At 50.2% G+C, this 17,891-nt stretch overlaps 1 protein-coding gene across 2 annotated transcripts; it reads right to left on the reverse strand.

Annotated features, from left to right (window-relative positions):
• Positions 1 to 1,574: 1,574 nt before the first annotated feature.
• On the reverse strand, positions 1,575 to 8,075 carry Hoxd3 (homeobox D3). 2 transcript variants are annotated; one of them, XR_011709105.1, is made up of 4 exons: positions 7,988 to 8,075; positions 6,667 to 7,291; positions 3,474 to 4,513; positions 1,575 to 2,129 (listed from the first exon to the last, which is right to left on the reverse strand). XR_011709105.1 is itself a non-coding variant. In XM_071619042.1 (3 exons), the coding sequence occupies exons 2-3, from the start codon at positions 7,205 to 7,207 to the stop codon at positions 3,756 to 3,758; spliced, it is 1,299 nt and encodes a 432-aa protein (XP_071475143.1). In that variant the 5' UTR covers positions 7,208 to 7,291; positions 7,988 to 8,075; the 3' UTR covers positions 1,575 to 3,755. The 2 variants fall into 2 exon arrangements, 1 of the variants encoding a protein (XP_071475143.1); XM_071619042.1 differs by having other exon boundaries at positions 1,575 to 4,513.
• Between the last annotated feature and the right edge of the window lie 9,816 nt (positions 8,076 to 17,891).

The raw sequence follows: 17,891 nt of genomic DNA on the forward strand, positions 1-17,891 counted from the left end.
TAAGGTCTGGACACACCACTCCAAACTGAGTACTGATCCCCCCCCCCCCCCACCCCGTGGTTGCAAGGAAAGCTCTCCCTCCACCTAAGTCTCTTCCTCCACTCCCATTGGTAACAAGCCTTTCCATCTGCTTCATTTCTACCCGGCCTTAATTTACACTTGATTGCCTGGACAGAACAACCAGGGAGCTCAAATGACTGCCACCCTTCATCTACACCCGTAGGCCTAGGCTTGTAGCCCTGATCTCTTCCGATCTCAAGAAATCCCACAACCTCCCTGACTCCACCTTTCTCAATACGTTCTCTACAGTCAAAAGCAGAGCTGGCCAAGACCTTAGCGAAACACACGTATCCTCCCCTTGGGCAAACGAGGTATACCCCCCAGAGGCCAATGCCCCGAGCAAACCCAACCCTTCCCCGCCTCCAGGCGTCGGCCAGCGCTGCTAACGTATGGCCTCCTTCGCAGCAGAACCTGTAGGGAAGCTGCGCTCATAATGGCGCGCCTGCTCCCCGCGGACGGAGCTGCTCAGGGCACCCTCAACACAGTGCTGGTCGGTGACGCCTCCAACAACCTCGATCCTTGGTGCGCTCCCCTTTGCTCCTAGTCCTCTCGTCTCTGGAGAGACAGGAACTGGGGTGGAGATTTCCTTCCCTGCCAACTTCCTCCTGCAGGTCCCGTTGCCGGTCCTCGGCAAGAGGAGAGGCCAGGGCCCAGGGCGCCATCGCCGGCCGAGCTCCCCTCCCCCACTATTCTTTCTTTGCTTTTGAGACCCGGGTGGGAGGAGGCAGGCGCCTCCGCGGATAGAGCAGCTATTGTGACCTTCCCTCTCAGAGCGGGAACCCAGCCGAGTGTGCACCGCCGGCGGTGGCGGGGGAGGAGGCTACTGTGTGCAAACCTGGGATGCAGAAAGGGTGGCACTGAGAAATGAATGAAGGTTTGCAACTCGGGCAATTGGGCCCTTCAGAGAGCGTACGGTTTTGTTTAGATTTGGGTCTTTCCTAACACTAATTGCAGGTTCAAGAGGAGCGGAATTTATGGCGAAGGCCAAGGCGGCTTGTTTATAATTTATGAAGTTTTAAATGGTTGTGCCGCGGGCCCAGCTCTCACCCGGGCGGGCGGCCGCATGGGAGCGCGCCCTCCCAGGACTCAACGCCTCCCCCAGCCGCTCGGAGCGACCGAGTGTTCCCCATCACATGACTCACACCAGGAACAGGAAAGGATGGAGTCTCAGGAACCTCTAGAGCCTGGAGATGGCCGCAGATTTAGTGCAAGGGAACCCCTGCACCCCCACCCCACATACTCAAAAGGAGGGCCTCGGGAGGCTGTGGCTGCCTGGAGAGGGAGCCCGTATGAACCCCGCACTTCCTTGGAGCTTGAGTATGAGAGGAAGCTGTTGTCAGCCCAGCTAGACACCTTTTAAAGTCTAATCCATGAAACCCTAAGCCACAGATGACGCTTGGGGCTTTGCAGACACCCGCAGACTCAGCAGATACTCCTGCGGTAACACACCGCGCTGGAAAACGCCTGGAGCCATGATGCATTATGTATTTTTATTATTATTTATGGTAGGAAGAGGAGATGAGGGAAAACCGGGCTGAATCTAAACAGCCTGACAATTCATCTATTTAATATTTAGCCAGTTAAGAAAGGTGGTTGTAATCCCTGCAAGGCAGCGAGCTTTTCTTTGATTTCCCTAATAGCTTAAAAAATAATTTCTTACAAGACAATTAGAAATTTTGCCTATGGATGCAAATTTCATATAAAACAATGTTAAATCTTGAAAATGGGTAAAATATGCCTTCGTTTGAAGTCATTTATTCTGTTGATACACTTCTACAACATATATACTTTAAACCCCGCTCAGATAAAGTGAAATTTAGCAAAAAGATATCCCCTCCCACCACAACCTAACATGCCATTTTAAAAACAGCACAAAGGAACAAAAAAACCTAAATATTTTGAACCATCATTACTTAGGGAAACACAAACATCCAAATAGAAACGATTGTTGTTCCACCAGAAGAAGTTAAATTATTTCCACACGATAGGAATTTCACCTCCTGTCACAGGGGATGTAGTAGGAGTTGCATTATTTGTCAAATCAAACAGAGATGCGTGGGCCGACTTTGCTGAAATACAAAAGAATTAAACCTTATCTGAATGCATTTTCCAAGTGCCCCCCTCCCATGGAATTGGGTGCAAGTTGTCTGTCCCTAGCTTGAGCCACGCTAATATTTACAAAAACGGTTATAAATCTTTGAAGACATTTTGCCCCTTTTGTACAAAGAAACAGGAGTAAACAAGGTGTTTATACGTGTTATGTTCCATTAATGAAACTTTTATTACTTTACATCGTGGAGAACATTTGTTTTTCTTTAGAAATGAACTACAAACTACCACAAAGGAAAATTTTATGACAACGCTTCCTAGAGAAAAAGCTTGGGTGCCTGTCTCCAAATGATCAGACTTTTCCCCCATGCACCTTAGCTTTTTCAAAGCACAATTCTTCTTACAACTTCTCTTGTATCTTGTCTTTGATTGTCAGTTTTCTTTCAAAGTTTATTTTTTATTACTTAATGCAGAAAAATGAGCTCTGGCCTCTCTAATGTAACATTAGATTGTATCTAGAAAGAAGGTGGTAGAAACAGCAAAGCAGGCTCTGCTTTAGCAAAACCCTATCCCAGTCATCCCACCCAGAACATTTCTAGGTTTGCATCCTCAGATCCCCCCACCATATCAATAGCTGGAATGAAATAATGGAGTACCTCCCAGACCAACTGGTGCAGCAGATTCCAAATTAATAGAATGATGTTTTTCAAAGGGTCAATCTTTCATAAAGCCTTCCACTGGGATTGTGTGAAAGATATAGGCAAAGTGATCTGCTTGCAAGTGTGTGTGATTAACACAGATACACTTCCAACCGAGAAAATTTTTTATTCTAAATATTTGTTCAAATAGTACCAGACAATTTGAAATCATTAAACTGTGTCGAGTGGTGAGGGCTGCGGCTGTTGAGAAATGGCTGTTGAGAAATGACTAACGGGTGTCATGCCATGCCACTGGGCTGCCTGACTCTACCCATGAAGGACAATTTGTGGTCTTAATCCTTTACATCAACTACAAACATCAGCCACGGTTACAACTGTTCAAAACTACTCTCGCAACTAATTCAGACCAAGGGACTAAAGAGGTGAAATGTGGCCCCCATGGCCTGGGAGCGCGTTCCTAAGCTCGGCTGGAGAATTCTACAAATATACATATAAATACATTAAGACGAGGATAAATAATCAGGGAAACGAAATGACTCGCTTCAAATAATAAATACAGATCGTTTAGTCCGATGCAATCCTTACAGGATGGGAAGGAGCATATAAATTAAGGTCTCAGAAACTAAGCTAGACGCGGGCCAGGCCCAGGACTCTCCAGGCTCTAGTGCCTCTGCAGGGCGCGCCGCCGATGGGTCTCAGACTTACCTTCGGGGCACTATTACCAGATTAGAGTCCCTCGGTCCGCAGTATATGGCACTGTCAGGCTTGTGGGGGGAGTATTCTTGCGGCTGATTTATGGCGAGTCACCCAAAGGAGGACGCGCACGGAGGGGAGGCCCGGTCACCTATGCCTCTGGCCGCTGATGGTTGGGCCAGAGCGGGAAAGGGGGATCTCCGAACTGCCCCGCGGGCCCCACTCGCCACCCCTCCCCACCACCACCAAAGCAAAAGAGGTAATTGCGCCGCGAATTCGGGCCCACGGCGACCGCTACAGATGTGTCAGTTTGGGGGCCTCGGGCAGGCGTCCCTGAGACGAGTGGTGGGCGGAGAGATCTGTGTAGGTGGGATGAGGGTCGCATGGTCCATGGTGGTGGTTGCCAGGAATTTGCGCGGCACAACTGTAGTCCACGCTGGCCGAAGATGGGTGCGAGAGGTGACCCAGATTGAAGACCGGCCCGGACGCGGGCGCCATGGAGTCGACGAAGTTGCCTCCCACATACACTGGGCTGCCCTGCAGGTTGGCGCTGGCAAAGCCGCCGCCGTTGCTCGCCATGGGGTGGGGCTCGAACTCGGGCGCAGCGTAGCGCTTCTGCTGTGGCAGGCAGCTGCTGAGCGGCGCCGTGTAGGCGGCCAGGCCATACATGTTGGGCTGCGATTTGGCGAAAGCGGGCGGGGAGGGTGCGTCGTAGGCCAGGCCAGGCACCGGCGGCAGCTGGCCAGAGTATGCCACATGGCCCGCGGCGCCGCCGAGCGGCGGGCTGCGCTCTGGGGACTGGCCGGCTGGCGAGTGCAGGATGCCCTTGGCCTTCTGGTCCTTCTTGTACTTCATGCGCCTGTTCTGGAACCAGATCTTGATCTGGCGTTCGGTGAGATTCAGCAGGTTGGCCATCTCCACGCGACGCGGCCGACACAAGTAGCGGTTGAAGTGGAATTCCTTTTCCAACTCCACCAGCTGAGCACTAGTATATGCCGTGCGCACCCGCTTGGACGCTGGGCCCGGCGGGCTCTTGTCCTCGCAGCTCTCTCCTAGACAAGGGAGGGAAAGAGAGTGGGCGCTGAGCGAGGGGATAAGAACCCTTAGGAATGGAGAGGGGTGCTTCCCTGGCTTCATTTTCCTCCACTACTTCCTTCACTTCCAATCCTGGGGCGAATAAAGGGCTGTGAGATTCCGAGGGGGAACTCGCTTTTCCGCACCCCAGGCCTACCTATTAGTCGCACCTGAAACCTCCATCCGCCTTCTGACGTCCTATTCACTGTGCCCTCCCTTCCCACTCCATCCTAACCCATCATCTCATCTCCACCCAAAGGCCATGAAGGACTTTAATGAGAGATTAGGAGCAGCTGGTAAGGCCTCCCCCGTGCTGAAGAAAGGCCAGACTTCTTTGAACACTCCTCCCACCCTCTGCTGCTCCTGGGGGTGGGGGGATCTCCAGCCTGCCTTGCTTAGAGGCTGGCTCCTGGGCAAAGCACCCTGCAGGAGTAAATAATGGGAGTGGGATCTTAATACCTCACTGTATCCCAGCTGCACCCAGAGATAAGGAGGTGATAATCCCACCCCCAAAAGTACTAACATACTGCCCCGGAGTTTTAGAGGTCCCAAGACCAGGCTGGAAGCATTTTGATCATGGCAGTGCTAGGTGCAGTGCCTGGACACTGGCTTCCACCACCCCTGCCACCTCTCAGCTGCTTGTCTACTCCCTCACTGGGAAGACAAATGGATTTCTCCTGGGAGGGAGGGCCTGAGCCTGAGCCTGAGCTGAGGAGGGAGGAGCAGAAGAAGAAGCTTACAGGCAGGAAGACACCTTCCCCCTAGCAGTAGCAGCCCTAGGGAGCAGGAGACCAACCAGAGACCTGATAACAAGCCACATCCCAGGGTTCAAACTAGCCCAGGACCTGGAAGCATGTTCATCTATCTAAAAATAAACCCTGTTAGAGAACACAAGGCCATAACATTTCAGGAACCAATCAGTCTGAGCAGAGAAAAGGAGCAGGTGTCAGAACTCCTGGCCATGCCCATCTTCTACATGCCCTGGATGGACCTAGAGAAAACCTTCTCAGTTCCAGGGTCTTCCCTTTTAAGGAGTGAAATCCAAGGCTGCTCCTGTTTCCCAGAATATCCTCTCCCCCTAGGACATGAGCTTCCTCATTATGGATTTGCTGGAATAGGAGAATTGGGCTGGGATAAGCCAAGTAGAGTCTCTTGGCTTTGCCTTATAGGCCTAGAAATCAAGTGGATTCAAATCCACTGCTTTACAGTTTTGTGGTCTTGGGCAAGTTGCATTTTGTCTAATGATTTCTTTATCTATAAAATGAGAATGTTATCACATACCTACCCTCAAAGTATTCTTTGAAAAAATTAGAGAATGCTTGCAAAGTTCTTGGTGTGGTTCTTAATACTCCTTAGACATTAACTCATGTTAATTTAAAGGAGTAGGATTCATAGGATATGGTCTACATAAACACCTGGACTTAGGAATCATATTACCTGTCTACAATTTTTAATTTTATTTTCTTCCTTCCTTCCTTTTTTTTTTTTTTTTTTTTTTGTACCAGGGATTGGACACAGGAGTACATAACCCCTGATCCACATTACCAACCCTTTTAATTTTGAGGCAGATCTTGCTAAGTTGCTGAGGCTGGCTTTGAACTCTCAATCCTCCTGCCTCATTCTCTCAAATGGGATTACAGTGCCACCATGCTCAGCCCTTCCTTTCTTTTAAAATTGAGGCAGGGTCTCACTGTTGCCCAGGCTGGCCTCAAACTCCTGGGCTTAAGTGATTCTCCTGCCTCAGCCTCCCCAGTAGCTGGAACCTCAGGCAGGTGCCACTGCACCAGGCTCTGTCTTCAAAATTTAAAGAGATGTTGGATGGAAGTGGGTGGGAGCTGAGTTATAACCAGAAGCTCAGGAAAGCAGATAATTTGTCAGTATAAGAAAAAGCTCTTATTAATAAATATGAGACCTGTTCAGCAATGGCACTAGCAGCCCAGAGTGGAAGTGAGCACCTTGTCACTGCAAGGGTATGATCCCAATCATAAACATTAAAAGGAGTAGGATTTTGGACCTTGACCTCCATGGTTGCACTTAAAAGTCCTGAGTCTCCTGGTTCCTGAGTGACTGGGGCTTCCTGGGGCCATTCTACAGGGGACCTGGTCTAGGGGTGGTCCCCTCAGAGAGCTACCTGCAGTGGCACAGCTGTTCTTCTGCTTGGAGTTCTGTCGAGACTCTTTCATCCAGGGGAAGATCTGCTTGCTGATGGTGGCTGAGGAACTAGAAGCATTGGGCCCACCCTTGGCCTTCTTAGCAGGAACTCCTCCTCCAGGATTGGTGGGTGAGGAAGGGGGCAGGGTGGGTGGTGGAGGTGGGGGCTGTGGGGGCTGCTGCTCTGAGTTCAGACCAGGAGGCTGGCTGCCACCACCCCCACTCTGGCTGTTCCCAGTGCCAGGTCTCATGCAGCTGCCATTGAGTTCAGCCCCCTTGTGGCCTGGGCCTCGAAGAGGTGCAGAGTTCTGGATGGAGCAGGCAGAACCTGGATAATCAGTGTCCAGGGAGTTGGCAGCAGTAGGGGGTGGATAGGGCTGATGAGGGTTGCTGTAGCCATAAGTATCAGTGGCTTTGCTGTAGCCATAGCTGCTGAAGAGTCCTGGGTTTTCATAGTATGCAGCCTTCTGCATGGTGCACTCCAGAAGCTCCAGGGCCTGCTGACCCTGCTCAAATAACATTGACTACCACTGTGTCCTTGGCCACCACCTCCAGTGTCTGCTGAATCCTGAGAGAGCTGGGCCAGGCCCCGAACTCCAGGTGACCTGACAAGAAGAAAAGTGAGAGGGCCCAGAGGAACTGTCATTGGCAAGACCAGTCAATATAGAAGGACTAGCCCAGGTTCTCTGCCTCCTACCCACTTTGTGTTGGAGGAATGGGTAAGGTTCTAAATCTGGGATTTACTTATTTGAGCCCTGGAAAAGTCTAAAGGAATTTCACCTAAATGTAAGAAAAGACCTTTTCTTCCCTTTAGTTCAACTCTAATCTAGGGAAGGGGCTTCCTCCCACCCCCAGATACAATTTTCTTTCTTCAACACTGTCAATTCAGGGGCTGGAGTTGTGGCTCAATTCAGCCTTTGAGCCTTCATGAAAATAAACCTATGGCCTCATACATTTTACTACCTCATTTGAACCCCTAAATTGTGAGCTTCTTGCAGGCAGGGACTGTGTCTCATTTATCTATGTAGTTATAACATCATCTCAATGCCTTGCATATGCTAACTGCAATAGATGCTTGTTGAATGAATGAGTGAATGAATGGGTAAATCAATCAGTCATTGGGTAATCTCTCTCTTTGTATGTTTGGTGCTAGGGATTAAACCCAGGGCCTCCTGCATGCTAAACAGGGCCCAACCACCAAACTACACCCCTAACCCATAATCCTAGTGTTTTAATGCACAAAAGAAGCCCTACAACACACTCAGAACTGTCAAAACCCTCCCCCAAAGTATGTTACCCACCTAGTTTCAAAATCACCACATCTTTCATGAAGACGCAGATAATTCACTTTTTAATGACAGGGTGAGAATTCGCTCAATTAATTCTGTGGGTCAGCTCTGTGAGATCTACAATGCAGAAAGCTAGAAGATAAAAACCAAGAAGAGCACTTAAAGATTCCCAGACTTATTTTGAGGTTAAAAAACATTTATTTCCTTTTATCTACATTTTTCTAGACCTGGTACAGTATGTTCCTACTACTTTTAAAGGGACACCATGGAAATGGTTAAAGGGTTTTAGAATTTTAAATGGATGTAGCATGGGTAAATGGAGAATAATTTATATTATAACTTTATCATATTTACCCTGGATCTATTCTATAAATAGATATAATTGACCTCTGCTCTGGATTATCTATTCCACCTACTTTCCACCCAGTCCACAACCAATAAGAGAACCTGTCATGGCATAATTGAATGGACCCAGGATTAGAAGAAGAAGAAGAAAAAGGGAAAACACAAAACAAGAAAAAGTCTACCCCTTTTGTATCCCCTGACTTTTGATGGGAGATTTCTCTCCTAGATCCCCCCTCCCTTCTTCTTGAAAGACCCCTGAGGAGTTAAAGTATAACTAATACCATTCAAATACTTTTGTCTGTTTGATAAAGAAAACTCACAGGTCAGCTCCCTGGTCTTAATTCTTGATCTCATCCTTCAGACAACTTTCCAGAAACTCCCCCTGGTTTCATCATGATAGACCACATTCTGGAGACAGCTTATGTGGCTGAAGTGATTTGACCATATTACCACTTCTCCATGCACTCATTTTCCATCCACTTTCACCAAAAAGCCTAACCAATTTGAAAAGTTCTTCAAATTAGCTGTTTTAAGTAGTATTGTCCCCCATTTTGTTTTAGAATCTAAATGAATGTGCCATTTGTCTTGATGTGAGACAAGATTTTTCTCAATGGGATTCTAAAACACTAAGACATAACTGTTGTAGGAATTGTTTCCATTAGTGTTTGTAAATATACACAGTTAGGCTATCTATTTAACAAAGCTAGATTTAATTCTTTTGATGAATTTTCTTAGTCTCTGACTGTTAAAGTTACTGAATATCAAATGGATGCTAACTCCTCATCCTGTGACTAATATTTTCATGTGTTTTCCCCCAGGGCCAAAAGACTAGACTGGTTACATGTCAGGACTTTCCTAGGATGCTGCTTCCAGTCTTAACTCTCTGGAAGTCTAAATGGTCACATCAGACACCACCAGAACTTGTTACTGCTTCTGTCATTCCACTGACAACTTTGGAACCAAAACATCCCCCTCCTACCTCCCAACTTGACCAAGTTTGCCTTAATACGTGGAGCAGTCACATCAAAATAGCTTATTTATGAACTGAGCAGGTCTATGGATAGGTAACTGTGTTCATATTTCTTCCTGTAACATATGCCTGGAGAAAACTCTGTGTACAGACCTCAAAAGTACAAGCCCTGGGTAGCTTCCTGAGTAACCATAGTCTGTTCTTCTGCCTGTTTGCATGATCCACTACCTTACGTCCATGTCCATTTCCCCATAAGGGCACAAGTTGTGCTGTTCTCACTGGGAAAAGACTATTCAGTGTCCCAAAGAACTCCCCTCTCCTAAAGCAAAACCTGAGATTATTGTTATGAAACTGGTTGAAGGGCTTATTTCTTTCCAGAAATCACTACTCCTTGTGAACTCTGCTTGAACCTAAAAAGCAGGAACGGGTCATAAATCACTTGGACAATGGTCAACTGTTCAGTGGCTCATCTTTTCCATCACCCACCCCCAGCCCTTTTTTAAAGGCTTTCTTTTCTCGCCCTTTGGTACCTTTGCTCATTTGGGATCCAAGACCCAAATGCCTTGGGGGTAAAGACAAGCCCCTGGGGGGAGGGGTGGATGAACCGGGATTGGTATTTTTCCCAAAGTCCTCAGTTATCCTTTCCTCTCCCTCTTCCTCCTCCTTCTCTCTCCACCCCTCCCCCAGCCCAAGGAATGGGACGTAGCAGTCGACCCAATCCCTTCCCGCTCAATCCCCTGTCCCTGTTGGGGAAGAATGCCAAATGGGTTTGGCTAGTCCTTTCTCCAGGTCCCTGGAAATTGCTCAATTCAGTTGGGAGACCTAACCGCAGGCCCGGAACCCAGGGCCAAACCGTCTCCAGCCAGAAGAATGGCGTCTTCAAAGCCACCATCACCCGCTCCCCGGCCGCGCTGTCCTGCAGTTTCCGCCGCTATTCCGAAGCAGTAGAGCCCCGATACTTGCTCACTGCACTTAATTCTGCCCAGGATCAATACCTAATATGATACCGAATAAATAAAAGGCGCTCACAGCGGCCAGGGGACGGGGTTATTAAGCAGCTGGAGCTCTCACGGTGCATATCAATGCACCTGTCATTGTGGTTTGTAACAAAATTTATGACTGCGACCACGGCGGCAGTAAACGCTTCAGTAAGGAATGAAAAGAAAAACACTTCCCAAGGCCGGACACTTTTCAGAAGTGGAAAGCAGGCTCCGCGTAGGAGGCAGCGCAGCAAAAGAATTCCCTACTCCGCACTTTTCCCGCTCATGCATCCTACGAGCAGCGGGATTATATAAAGTAGCCGGCGCCAGCCTCTGCGAGGAGCTCTGCTCCTCGGCCGGAGTCGGGATGGGACGCGCAGCTTCGCAGAGGACCAAAGACCTGCTGCCCGCCATGGCCTCGGACACCGGGAGGCACCACCGACACGCAGAGGCCTGCTGGCGATCGCTCGCCCGCGGTGGCCGCGGGAAGGCAGGGGGAGGAGGAGGTTTGAGAAGGGAGGGGATGACATACAGTCGCCAGTTTTGTCTCCTGTTGCAACCTAGTAAATTCGGACGGGTACACTCAATCTGTGCAAGCCGAAAGAGAAGGAGGAGGTGATGGTGTGCTGGTTGAGTCAGTTTCTCTCAAAATTCTTTAAGGTTCGAGTTGGCCTCCGGCTTCTCTCCCTGCTCTGCCTATCCCAGGGCCTCAGAAGCCCGCGGATCTCTTTCTGACAGCCAGTACTCTTGATGGACATCCCTGTTAAATTCACTGGAACCGAGCAACGATTCTCCTCTCCCCGATGGCCTGGCCACTTCAGGTTTTTCGAAACCACTCCTTTTCAGGTTTGCTCAGAAGGGGGTTTGTTTATGTTTTGTCCAAGTTCTCCCTCTCTTTCAGCCCAAGCCTCTTCTGTACTATGGAATGCACATTCTAAATCACTCTTATATAGCCCAGATAACTTAATACTGTACTATAACCTGCATTTAAGGCACTGTGCTCACCCCATTAAAGTGCCATAAATTTGAAGGCGGATGATCAGTTATCATGTAACAGGCGACAGTTCACACTGAGGTGATCCACTTCAAAGCTGCCCTTTGTTTTATGTCTTGATGTATGAATCCTGAGATGGCTACTTGAGTTGTAGGACAAATGAAAATGTAGTGGAAATTATTTTTAAAAATCATCCCCACTCACCACAAATTTGTATGTGTGTTTTCTTGAATTTTGTTTCTAACTCTTTTTGTAGGCTCTTCAGTTTCTTTTGATATTCTGTGGAGGCAGATCTGGAACAAAATGGAAAACTCAATAGCAGCCGTTTCTTTCTTAGAAACACGCGGAGAAGCTTTACCCCCTTTAAGAGTGCCATAATCAATGTGACTATTGTATGTGGTGCCTGCAGCCATTCCTGAAGCCTTTTCCCCAGCAGAAAGAAGACTCAGTTGGCTCCTGGGGAGCTAGAGGCCTTAAACACCAAAGTCCTTGGCTGAATGGGGGACAGCTTGGACCTGAGGAAAGTGCCAGGCTGTCTGTCAGGGGGTGACCCTAGTGGGTCAGAGGTGTGCCATGGAGTGGTGGGGGAAGCAGTCAGCTCTCCTCCTGCCCCCACCAAGCTAAATGCTCCTGCTTCCAAACCCAGAGACCAAGCCAACCCTCTAAGGAGCAGAAGACGACTGTGCAGAATCATGGAGGGAGAGAGCCAGGCGACAGCTTAGGACAGCAGGAAAGGAGAGTAATTATGTAGATGTATCTGGGAGCATCCTAGTCAGGGGCTACACTGTTGAGAAGGAGTTGCACACTGTTTCCCAATTTTTACATTTTAACTTTATCTTAAATGGTTTTCCAGACATTTTTCCAGTAAGTACCCACCACATGCTTGGTCTGGGCTGCTCACTCCAGTGTTGGGATTAGGCTGCAAACCACCAAAGATACAAACATCCTTTCCACCTACACTCTCAACACAAGAACAGTCTAACCACCACCGCCGCTGCTCAGCGGGTGTTGGCCCCCTGTCAGGTGAAAGGAGAGAGACTCGATCTCCCTCTTGCATCTGCCCTGTGCAATTTGTCGACTCAGTAGTTTGCAAACACTAAACTGCACCCGGGAAAGCCCCCACACAAAGCGTTCAGGGCGCTCTAAAGACCAGAGCGCGCAGCCATAAGCCTTTGAAGTGACCTTTGGCTCGCACCGCAATAACTCACCCCTTAATGAACACCCAACGGAAGCGCCTCGGAGAGATCCCAGCCCGGTAGGACTCCTAACTTCACGCCCCGGCTTCAGCTTCCCAGACGACCCGGGCCCAAGGGCACAAGTCACTGGATCGCTCCCCACCCCCAGGTGGTTCGGCTGGGCCAGGCCCTGAGGTCGCCGAGGCAGAGGTGCAAAGTATCAGGGCTCTCAAGCCCGCGGGTCCTGGAGCCGCTTTATATAATACATTCACGTGGGCGGACGTCAACTCTCGACGCTTGATTATTTTTTATTTATTTTTGAAAAAAGGGTTCTTTAGAAGTAGGAGCGTCCCCTCAGAAGAGCTAAGTTGGGAGGCCACCTAGGGCGGTGATCCCCCTGCGCCTCTAGCTAGATTTTGTTTTCCAGCTGCAGTGGAACAGGGTAAGTTTGCGCCTGGGTGTTGGGGGATGCGCCGGTATGCTCTGAGCTCCGAGCGCAGAAGGTTTGGGAAGGGGAAGGGAAAGAGGACCCTAAGTTAGTCAAAGTTGAGCTTCCAGACGAACCCCCAGCGCCTTCTTCAGCGCTTCTTCCCATGCCCACTTACCACCCAGCGTTGACCCAACTTTGGCTTCTGTCGTGCCCCAAATCCCGAGCTTAACCCAGCTGGCTCTGGGCCACCAGTTGTAATACCTTTTTCATAGCCAGAAACTTGGAGAACGGGAGGGAGCCCTGTCCTCCAGTTGTCAACCAAAAGCTAGCTCCAGGCAACCCCGGGCTCCATAACCCCACCCCCCAGCAGCACCCCGGGGAAAACACTTTAGGATAGGGCCAGCGTGGAGCCTTGGTGGGGATTATTGAAATTTTCGGGGAAGTTATAAGTGAGTGCTCCATGGGGCCAAATGAAATGCTGCTCGCAGTAATTGGATTCAGCTGACTAAGCTGGCAGGCGCGCAGCTCCAAGGCAGTGAACGAAGAAAAATGTTCACCGACTTTAAGTTCTGATGGAGCCAAGCTCAAGCAATTGACAAAACAACTTTACTGCTCTCTTTTGATGGTGAGGCTCCTGGAAATCAGTCCTCCCAATGGGGCCTGTCCCAAAATAGGCTTTGGGAGTGCTCCTAGCTTTGGGGGTCCCTTCCCCTTAAGGTTCAGTCTGGTTTGGCCCAGTAGCCTTCTCTTGAGTACACAGCAACTCACTGGATCTCATGAAGCAACTCAGTCTGGCCTTAACAGGGTAAGACCTGGGATGGGTTGTCCTGTCCTCCCCCAGCAAGAAGCCTCAAGGAACAAGTAAACAAAAGGATAGGTGGGATGCGGGAATCAGTACATGATTTAGCTTTCACTCGGGGTTCCTTGGGGAAAAGGACCCAGAAACACTAAACCTTTTCTCTTCCACTGTTGCAGTCAAACCCCTAGATTGGTGAGAAGGAGAGTGGAGAAGCCTCCCAAACTCTTTAGGGTAGTTTGGGGGTTCTTTCAAATTTGCAGGGAGAAGGTTGGGAGCATTTTACTCCCAAGGGGGAAAATACTAAGCCAACAGCAAGAGGCAAAGAATGAGTGTGTGGAGCTGGATTCCAGAACAATGCAGGGAGCTGGCTGGCTGGCCACTGAGTTTATTTTAAATACATATAAATCAACCCGCCTGCACCCAGCCCGGCAGCCCAAGACACAGAATTAATATGATGCTCCATCTTACTTTGGCAGTGACAGTGTAAAAAAAAAAAAAAGTTTCTTTTTATTCATTTCATTTTCAGCTCATTCTCATAACTGCATGTTACCTTCAAAATACTAACTCCGGCCCCCAACCCCCTCACAGAAACCCCTCCTCAAATTGCCTCCACAACCCCCAGTACTGCCAGCCACCCTCCAAGCCTGGCAAGGTAGTGTCCTCCTAACCTTTTGGTAGGCGGGGAACGTCCCCACAAAGCTCACCTCCTTACGATTAATCACAGTCCTCGATGTATATGTAGAAGTGTATCTAGGTCTACGCAGGCTGCCTCACCAATTGGCAATAATCAAGATCACAGATTACACAGAATAAATCATATTTAGTATCCCGCTCAGGGCAGCAAGCAGCCCCGTGCCCAAAGATTTCCATTTTGTCATGCAATTGCTTACCTGTATCCCAATTTATCATAAACCTGGTGTCCTCGGCCTCAGACTGGGCGCCAGTGGGGGGCAGAGCTAGCCTTCCCCCTTTGTCTGCAGACAACACTGTCCCAACCCTCCTCTTGCGCTCTCGCAGACGCGGCCATATACCCGAGCTCACGGAATTCCCGGTAGAACGGAACCAGTCTGAGGTTCAACTACCAATAAACGCAGGAGGAACGAGTTCGCAGTCCCCGAGCTGGCTTCGCCTGCGCTGCGCTCCGGTCGGTCCACCCACCCGCCGGTCAGCTCTCGGGCCCAAGCGGTGGCCACTCGCACCCCCACCCACTCCTAGGTTCCTGCCCAGCCCTCCCAGGCCCCCCAGAGCTCAGGGTTTGTTTTGCTTTCGGAACGTAGTCCTTTCTGGATTTGGAGAGAGCCCCGGAAACCCCCTCATAGTCGGGAAATACAGACGCTGCCTTCAAATGTGAGCATATTTGTTCACGTGACCCCAAGGGAAGATTGTACTGATTGAGGCTGAAACTTTCACGCCATCCAGCCCCGGAGCGCAGCCAGGCCTGGGGGGATAGGAGGAGGGGCGCAGGAGGCGTGGGACACGGGCTTCTTCTTAACGGCAGACTCGAGTGGGTGTGGGACGAAGGGAAAGTCTCTCTCTCTCAGGTTGGGGCTTACCCGGCCACAGCCTGGCTGCATGCAATGGGATGGGAACTTGATAGTCTCCCCTCAACGACAAATGACCCTGGCTCGGCGTTCCGCCAGACTAGTTCGGGGGTTGGAAATTTAAAAAAAAAAAAATTATCTTCCTTAGAGGCATCTATGGAAAGGGCTGTGAAGCAGCATTAATTTAGGGTTCCCTTAGCTCCCCGGTCGTCTTGCCCGGTATTTGGTATTCGGTATCCAAATGCACCGGGGCAAGACTCTCTCCCGTCGCCTAGGAGGACGCTTGGATCTTCCCAATGCCTTGGTGAGGCACTGAAGTTGTGGCACAGCACAGGCTGTGGGATTCGGTGGCTCTCATCCCTGGCCGGTCACCCCGGGGAACCTTGCTACCAGCACTATTCCCTGGGGCCTTGGCTGCTTCCGCGGACTCCGCAGGCAAACCACCACTTCGGAGACAGAAAAGTCCCCTAGCAGCTGGCCAGGACCCTCTCTGAACCTTGAGCACCCCACCCGGGTCCTTCGAGGCCTGGAGTTGCCTAGGCGCTGAGCCGCAGCCCGCGGTGACCTGTATACATCTCCAGATCTGAGCAAGGCCTACGGATCCCTCAGGCCCAGCGACAGCCAGGCCGCGACTTCCCCGCTTCCTGCGGTGCCTCCGGGAAGGCAAGAGGGTTTGCGGAATTAGTCCCTGCTGGGCTTACCTGGGGGACAAGGAAACTTCTATTTTATAAATATTAAATCATAACAGAATCCCACCACGCTCCAAGAGGTTGGGTGGGATTCACCGTACCCATTCTGATTGTAGAAAGAAGAATTAAGCACACCTGGGCCAGCGGCCAGCCTCCAGTCTCCACCTCCTGGATTGTAGCTAGCTCCCAGGGATCTCCATTCTGCCCGATCCACATCCCAGATCCCTCACTAAGAAAAGCTCTTCACCCCATCCCCGAAAGGGATTTTCATTGCCAATGTTGCTTCTCAGCGGCATCAGCCTTGGAGCCCAGTTGCTGCTTAGAAGGTCTCAGACAAGGGAAAGTGCCCAAAAAGCCGTAGATGAGCACAGGAACAAGGGAAGAAGATCCTCCGCATCCCTATCCCAGAGACTCTGGGATGTCCTTGAGGAGGAGTAAGGGTCCCAGCCTCCAGACCTGTTGGCGAGCCCCTCCTTTTGTTCACCTGTCCCAGCCAGGGCGGAGACCCACTCGGGGTGTCTCTCCCAGTCCGACCGTGTGTGTCCCACTCCACTCCCACTCGGAGGACCCCGCCCCCAAACCTCCCGCTAGGGGCCAAGCCTGAAGCCCGCGGCAAGTGTTAATCCCCAGCCAAAGAGGAGGGCTGCTTTGCGGGAATTTGTCTCCAGGAAAGGATCTAAGCCTTCTTCAATCGGAGCATATGTTCATAGAGCAATAAACCGGAAAGATTTACAGTCCTCGCCCGGCCCCCAACAGCCTCACACCCTTTCAGGAATTACTTACGATGATTTATCACACCAACTCGGGCAATTGTCACACTGATAAAATAGCCCGGGCCGGTGCCCGCCAAGCCCAGGCCTTGGGAGGCTGTGGGCTGCCGGGCTGCCCGGCCAGGGAAGCTTTTTCTGGGTTTCTTTCTGGGCCTACAAGGGGATGTCTGGGTGCGTTGAAGTGGGTGGGGGTGGGAGGGGAGACCATTCTCATTGAGAAAAATGCAAGCAGCTCAGAGAAAGCACCCGGAATCTGCGCTGGAGTCACTTGCTAAGCACATAAACATTTGTCATCTTTGAATAATTGAATTAATGTGTTATTGTTTGAATGTATAATTCATAACGGAGGAAACTTTGTTTCTTTCCTGACGGGAAAATACACACACACCAAAAAAGAATGAAAACACATATAGTCCCAAAACAACCACCGCAGACAGCCAGTCCCAGCTTGCTGAAATCATCCTCAAAGCCAATGGAGGCATCTCAGGAGGAAAGGAGCAGAATAAAGAGACTGTTCTTTGGGACACACAGGTCAGAGCTGAGAGTTAGAGGAAGAGAACCTTTGCTGCTGCCCCCAGCCCAGGTCCTCAGCAAGCTGGGAGTGGGGTGTGGCGGAAGCAGAGGACTCCCAAATTTTGGAGTGCGGGTGGAAAAAAGAAGGCTGAAATGGGAGCAAGCGAAAGAGATGGCCTTTTGCAGTTCTCCCCTGCCTCCCCCGCATATCCCTTTCCTGGAGGAGCCCTTCTCGCCCGGCTCTCGCACTCAAGCTTTCTTTTGCTTTTATTTTAGATCTTAAAAAAAAAAAAAGTAAAAATACAGGGAAAATAAGGAGAAACTCCTCTCTGGGAGAAGGAGCAGAGCTTGGGAGAGGAAAGGGGAGAGTGGGAGAAGCAACTCGGAAATCATTATCTGTTGGTTAAAACCTGCCTGGGGTAAAATTTCAACTCAATTTTATAGCCTTCTATTATGACGCAAAGAAAAATTTACGACCCTCGCTTGAAAAGAGGGCCGGGGCCTTTTCTCGCCGGTTTAAGAATAGGCGGCAGATGCCGTGACAGCGACCATTGTTCCCGGTAGACACAAGCGACCGGGCAACCTCAGCCCGCGTGCGCCAGGCGTGTCCCGAGCCAGGCCGGTTTTTTACAACTCTTGTTGTCTCGGAGCAGCCTGCGCGCACCCTCTCCCTCACCCCTCGCACCCTCGCCCTTTGCACACCCTCACAT

Source organism: Marmota flaviventris, chromosome 11, assembly GCF_047511675.1.
Source record: "Marmota flaviventris isolate mMarFla1 chromosome 11, mMarFla1.hap1, whole genome shotgun sequence".
Classification (NCBI taxonomy): domain Eukaryota; kingdom Metazoa; phylum Chordata; class Mammalia; order Rodentia; family Sciuridae; genus Marmota; species Marmota flaviventris.